This window comes from Tupaia chinensis, unplaced genomic scaffold (assembly GCF_000334495.1).
Source record: "Tupaia chinensis unplaced genomic scaffold, TupChi_1.0 Scaffold000333_1, whole genome shotgun sequence".
Lineage (NCBI taxonomy): Eukaryota > Metazoa > Chordata > Mammalia > Scandentia > Tupaiidae > Tupaia > Tupaia belangeri.
Genome location: NW_006159827.1, coordinates 991,943 through 998,668, shown reverse-complemented (window position 1 = coordinate 998,668; position 6,726 = coordinate 991,943). Strand labels below are relative to the sequence as shown.

Here is a 6,726-nt window from a genome sequence, read left to right as displayed (position 1 = left end):
GCAGGGTGAAGCCCTACTGGGGTGAGGGGGTAGAGTCAGGTATGGTCGTCCCACGGGGCTGGCATCGCAGGAGGGGCATATCTGGGGCATATCGGGGGCCGGGGCCTGAGCAGATGGGCGGCCTCCTCCAGCTGTCCATGAGTGACCTAGGGCAGGGCCTAGTGGCCAAAGGCTATTTCTAAAAAGTCCCACCTGCCCTGAGGGGTGTCTTACTGTACCTGGTAGCTGAAGGCCATCCCCCTTCTTCACACCTGTGTGATGATTTTTGAGATATGTTAATGAAGGAGAAGCCACACGGCCTCATCCGCACACGTGCCCACACTCATACACGCATACGCACACACGTGGCCACACACCGGGGCCATCCGGAAGTGGGAACTCACAGACGGGGAGCTTCTAAGCAGTGTCCCAGTGGGCATGGCAGGGTGGAAGGCAGAGGGGCCCAGGCCTTGAGCTGCTGGGCCGTCTCCCTGGCTTGCTCTGCCACGTGCTCTCTGCACCCCACCTTTCCTCTCCGCATCGGGCCTTGGTCTCTGACACCTCCGTCTCGCTGGGGTGCAGGTGCCCAACATGAGGGACCCAGAAGCACACTCGTCATCCTACTGCCATGTTCAAAAACATGGGCCTAGCCTGTGGGAGCTGCTGACTGTGCCTGCCTGTCACCCGGTCCCCGTGAGGACAAGGACGTCGGAATAGGCTGCTGCATCCTGCCCAGCTGCTGGCCACCCGGCCACAGATTCGAAGTCAGTGTGTGGACACTGCCCTGACGCACTCAGGGACTCCCGTCCAGGACTCTCCCCTCCATTTCCACCCAGCCTGCCTGTTCACTCCAGCTTCTAGAATCCCCAGGCCGCAGCTCAACTCCTTGCTCCTGCTTAGAGAGGCAGCTAGAGCTTCAGGGGGAGTCACGAGAAAATGGGTTTAGCCCTCAGGAACAGGACTTCTTTGACCCTGACCCAGGCTCTGTGCATGATCAACTTCTGAGACTGGGGGAGCAGGCTGCTGCAGCACTCAGAGAGAGGCCACTGGTCCTTTTCTCTTCCCTCTCCCCAGACTTCAGAAGTTCTGGAAGTTAGAGATCCTCCCCTGGAGCTTGGGGAAGGAGATGAAAGACTGAAAATGTGAAAGAGGGTCTGTCCCTGATAGCTCATGTGGGCCAGGTAAGGAGCCGGCTGTGTGAGGCCAGAAGCCTGGGCTTTTGGACTTGGGCCTGGCCTGGTGGGATCTGGCTTCCTGTGCGGGCATCACTTTCTCTGTCCATGGAGGCACTTTCAGCCTGGGCTGCCAGCCTGCTGGGATGAGGGGAGCCCAGTAAAGAAGACATCTTATTTCAACGGGGCAGAGCCAAGACTTGGGCCAAGGGGCAACTCCAGAGGCTGTAGAGAGAACTCATGGTGGGGATGTGGAGCCACACATTAGGCCACTGTCCCCAGAACGTTGTTGGCACATGTCTGGGATGAGTCTAAGTCAGGCCAGTTTTTCAGTTCTTCTCAGCGGAGTTGACAAGAGTGGAAAGGATGTACGTGGGGATTTCTATTCAATACTGTGATGATGATAGGACCAGTCCATGCTGGCTGGTTCTGGCTCTTGAGGATGAAAACTTAGCATCCTTGGCCTGGCCCGGAGGGGAAGGAGGGGACTCTATGACATGACTGGACAAGACAGAGACTGGGACAAGACCCTGGAAATGGAACAGACGGAACCCACCAGGTCCTGGCAGGGCCTAGAGGATGCAGGAGGCAGCTGTTGACACAAGGTGTGGACATAGAAGACACTCAATAACCGTTTTGTTGAGTGAGTGAATGAACAACAACAAAAAATGTGGCCTTAAGAGCTCCTCTCCAGGTCTTCACAGGGGTTGGGCCTACCTTTTTTGTCTTTCTTCTCTTCCTCTTCACCACCAGCTCCCAGCAGAGTAAAGATGATGCCGGTCTGAGAGTTCACACCCACAGCGGTCACCACCATCCGTCCTGAGCCCTCCATCACGTGGGTCCCTGGCGAAGGAGACAAAAGCCAAGTTACCATTGCACAGGCAAAGTCCCCTCCTCAAAGGTGAGGAAGGAGTGAGGTCTCAGCTCCTGGCACTGTGCCTGCTGAGGTTGTGGGACACCACCTATAGCTGAGGTTTTCATCGTGTGTGTGTGTGTGTGTGTGTGTGTGTGCACGTGTGTGTGTGGTGGGTCCTTCTAAAATGGTCTCAGGACTGGGCTGGACCTGGGGCTGAAACACTGCTACCCCTCAGTTCTCAAGCCTCCAAATAGTTCCAGGCACAATGTGTACTGCCCTTCCCTGAAGGTGTATCTTCTCCCCGTCTCCCTCTCCCTTCTCCTCTCCCACCCTTACAGGTCAAGCAGGGACCACTCATTATATGTATGTATGTATACATGTATGTATGGTTTTTGCCATTGGGCACATACACTTGTTGGAGAGACAGAGCCAGTGAAAGGGGAAGTGAGAAATCATTCCCCAGGGGAGATGGCCACACCACAATCCCTTCTCTTCTATTCTCCTCCTGGGATTTTGGGTGTGCATATGCACATACCCAGCGGGACTTTTGAGCCACTGTGGGAGTCTGGCACCTTAACCACCATGCCACCTGCTGGCCCTTTCCTTATTTATTTTTTAAATTTTATTTTATTTCTTCTATGAGTGAGAGGAAGAGAGATCCATAGAAACAGAGGGAGAGGGAGGGAGGAGGGGAGAGAGAAACCCTCAGCAGGGTCCCCATGCTGCGATCGACCCCAGCTTCAGCCAGCCGGAATCACAGCACATGTGCATGTGGCTGGTGTGTACAGGGAGGCCTCTGGATGTGAACCCAGGACCTTCCCATGTGAGTCCAGGATGGCAGGGCTCTGCATCACTGCTCTGCCACTGACGACTGTCTCTCTTTTCCTTGTGTATAGCGTTTCTAACCAGACCCAGTCTGCTTAATGATGGAACCAATAAAAAAGTACCAACTAAGCCCTAGACAAGACCACTTAAAATGGTGCCCAGCCCCAACCCTCCCACAAAAGGATCTGTGGAAATAATTCAGGGGTCTTTGAGCTGGATGAGAAAACAATGACATCTTTATTTTTGTAAGCCTCTAACTGAAAGTTAGCATCTGCCCCATTAGAATGAAGGCAATAAAACCTGGGAGTGTTTGTGGTGACCACGACACGACCCAAATCACAGGTTTTTCCACATCACTTTACAGTTGCTGTGGCTGTTTTATAGTCAAGATGATTTTTCACCTGTTTGCTAGACCTTTTTTTAAAATTTAACTTTTTAATTTAATTTAATTTTAATCGAGAGGGACAGAGCGAGTGAGCAAGCAAGAGAGAGAAAGAGAAAGAGAAAGAGAAAGAGAAAGAGCAAGTTGCCAGGTCTGGGACTCAAACTGTGGTCAGCCATGTGGGAGTCCAGTTCCCTTAACCACTATGCCACCTGCCAGAGTGTCCTCCCACCCCTTTTTAAAGAATTATCTACTTAGGGACCAGCAGATGGCATAATGGTTACATCATTGGACTCCCATGTGGCTGACTGTGGTTTGAGTCCCGGTTGCAGCACCTTAAAACTCAGGCTGGGTGTGTGTGCATACATGCCCAAGATCCTGAGAGAAGAATGGAGGAGAAGGGATTGACCATCCCCCCTGGGGGGGTGACTTTTCACTGTCTGTCTCTGGTGAGTGCACACATCCTATAGCCAAAATCTCTCTTCAAAAAAAAAAAAAATTCTTTATTTAATTTTGTTGTTATTATTATTGTTTTTTTTTTAATTTGCTACAAGGTATGTGTGCTCATCAAAGACAGAGAGAGAGAGAGAGAGACAGACAGACAGACAGATAGACAGAGACAGAGAAAGTGAGAAAGCAAGCTACTGCTCTGGGACTCAAACCATAGTTGGCCATGTGGGAGTCCAGCACCTTAGCCAACACACCACCTGCCGGCCCCTACGTTTGTTTGCTTCATCTCTGGAGTTTGTCTGTTTCTGTTTGAAAAGTCTTTTCACGGCTCCAGGTAGGCCCCTCCATTGTCAGCTCAGAGAGCGACTTGTCCCAGACCACGCAGGGAGCTTCGGGCAGGTGGACAGGTGCAAGCAGCCTATGCACAGAGTGGGGTGTTATTCCACATTAGCGAGGAGGACATTCTGACACACGCTTCAACACGGAGGCGCCCTGAAGGACACACACGCGTGATTCTACTCGCATGCGGAACCCAGAAGAGCCACCAGCATAAAGACAGGAAGTAGAAGGGCAGGTGGCAGGGGGAGGCAAGTGAGAAGCTGGTGCGCTTCCTGGGACAGCCTCGGTTCTGCAAGATGAAAACAACTCTGGAGGTGGAGGGGGTGACAGTTGTTAACGATGCCAATGGACTTAACCGTGGCTCCAATGATACATTTCTGCTCTGTATATTTCACCACAATACAAAAATGGGGAGGAAAAAAAAAAGTAGTGAGCTCACTGAGGTCCAGGGCCTCACTGGGGAAGCAAAGGAACCCCAGGGAGGGCAGTGGGGTCTGGCCCGGGGAGCAGACGGTAGCTGTGTCCACCTGTCCGTACAGCAGGGGACGTGGCATGCAGCTAGCGTGCTTTCATGTGACGACTACCCAGTCCAGAAACATGGCCGGTGTGTCGCTCTCTCCACGGCACGAGGTTCAGGCCGCAGCCCGGGAGGCCCTCAGGCCTGGCGGCGGCTGCTCTATTCAGTAAAAAATCTGGATAGGTGAATTTTGCCTTCTAGCCTTTAAAAACATTTCTGTTCCTCTGGTTTTAATTTTCACTACCCTCCCATCCGACTCTCGTTTTCACTACTGTGGGTAGAGAGCTTTCTACAAAGCAGCACATCCTTCTTTTTTTTTTTTTTTTTTAAGTGAGATTTTTGCAATCAGGCGCATGTACTTGCCAGAGAGACAGAAAGTAAGAAATCAGAGGGATGCCCATGCCACAATCCCTTCTCCTCCATTGTCCACTTGGGATTTGGGGCACACCTGCACATGTACCCAGAGTGTTTTTTATTTATTTATTTTTTAAGAGTTTTTTGCTGTAGGGCACATGCACTCACTATCAAGACAGCAAGAGCTAGACAGAAAGTGAGAAATCACCCCCTGGGGGGGATGGCCATGCTGCAATCCCTTCTCCTCCATTCTCCTCTCTGGAACTTGGGCATGCACGCACACGCTCCCGGCCTGAGTTTAAGCTGCCGGGTCCAGGACTCGAACCGCGGTCGACTACGTGGGATTCCAGCAATGTAGCCGTTATGCCATCTGCTGGTCTCGCCAGTGTAAGCTTTAAGCTCCTAGGTCTGGGACTTGAACTGTGGTCAATTACATGAGAGTCCAGCAACATAACCATTAATGCCATCTGCTGGTCCTGGCTTACTTTCCAAATGGAAACTAAGAAGCCTGTCTGACCAGTCCATGCGGGGTCCACTAGACAGGCCTGGGCCCAACACCCCCCAGCTTGTCTCTGGGCCTCCGGGCCTCCGGGCTGCTGTTGAGCATTTTCCTTCCCCTCTCCTCGTGACTGGTCACCATTCTCCCGTTTTTCAGAATGGCCCTTCTTGCTGTCTTCTACATAGTTTGCTTTGGATAGGAAGGCTCAGCAAACTCATTGGCATTGTACTGGGTCATCGTTAAAGTCATTTCGCGTTCTTCTATGCAAAAATGCATCATGACTTTTCTGATGGCCCAGTATCTAAAATGGGGCCAGGTGGTGGCACCGCGTGGGAAGGTCCTGGGCTCAGATCCTGAGCCTCCCTGGGCACACGGGGCATGCAGGCGTGTTATCCGGGCTGGTTGCGGTGAATGGCGATGGGAAGACCCTGTTGGGATAGCCCTATCTCTCTCACATGGAAGAAATAAATAAACTTAAAAAGAGAATCGTCTCTAAAGAATTGAGGGGTTCTGGATAAGGGCCCAAAGATCTTGCCCGGGGCAAGGAATCTAGCTTCACTTTTAAGTGGTGTCACCCTCCCCTCATCTCTTTCCTTCTCGAATCTCAGTGATATGGCGATGTTACATGTGTGTGCACACACGTGTGTGTGTGTGTGTGACAGTATGTGGCACTCTGGCTTCTTAAGCCCCTGGGATCTGAAAGAGCTTTGCAGACAGACTGTCTCCAGTGAGTTCCTTCAAGGCTGGAAATGCAGCCTGTCTAGGCGCGGCTGTGGGAACTGAGTCAGGAAGGCTCACAGAGGAACACGAGGCCCAGTGAGCCCTAACAACCCTGATTCTCAGATGGATGGTCCCTGCCGTTCCCGGGACAAGGGCAGGGGACAGCAGGGACCAGACAACGTGCTCAGACCCCAGGCTGCTCAGCTCAGGCCTGGAGACCTCCCATCACGGGCAGGCTCTAGGGTGCACCTGCTCCCTCAGGGCCCCACATCGGGACCATGGTCATTCTAATAACTAGTGACGAGGTGTCTACACGGACTCTGGCTCAGCCTGTGTGGGAGCGGGGAGGAGGGGCTGATAAATATCAGCGTTAGAGAGGGGAGGAAAGGGAGGTCGCCGGGTGATGGCCAGGAGCCTGGGGGGTGGCTGTCGCTGGAGGCTATTCAGAGGGGAGACTAGAACACCCTGGCCTGCCTGCTCAGACGGCAGACAGCAGTCGCCCCAGCCACGCTCCCTCCTGCAGAACACCTACTGTGCACAGGGCAACGGGCTGTCCCTGGTGTGGCCTCAGCTCACACAGAAGGAAACTGAGACCCCACCCTCCCCCCCCACCACCACCCAGGGTGGCTTGGC

General features: G+C 52.9%; 1 protein-coding gene across 11 annotated transcripts in view; it reads right to left on the bottom strand.

Annotated features, from left to right (window-relative positions):
* The window catches only part of ATP2B2 (ATPase plasma membrane Ca2+ transporting 2), a 354,796-nt gene that overhangs the window by 66,757 nt on the left and 281,313 nt on the right, over positions 1-6,726 (bottom strand). For 7 of the 11 annotated variants that reach the window (XM_006151983.3, XM_006151984.3, XM_027773234.1 and 4 more), the window contains 2 exons: positions 1,869-1,994; positions 219-251 (listed from right to left, as the gene is read on the bottom strand). In XM_006151983.3, coding sequence (XP_006152045.1) covers positions 219-251; positions 1,869-1,994 — 159 coding nt within the window. The remainder of the gene's footprint in view (positions 1-218; positions 252-1,868; positions 1,995-6,726) is intronic. The other 4 variants (XM_006151986.1, XM_006151989.1, XM_006151990.3 and 1 more) reach the window with 1 other exon arrangement.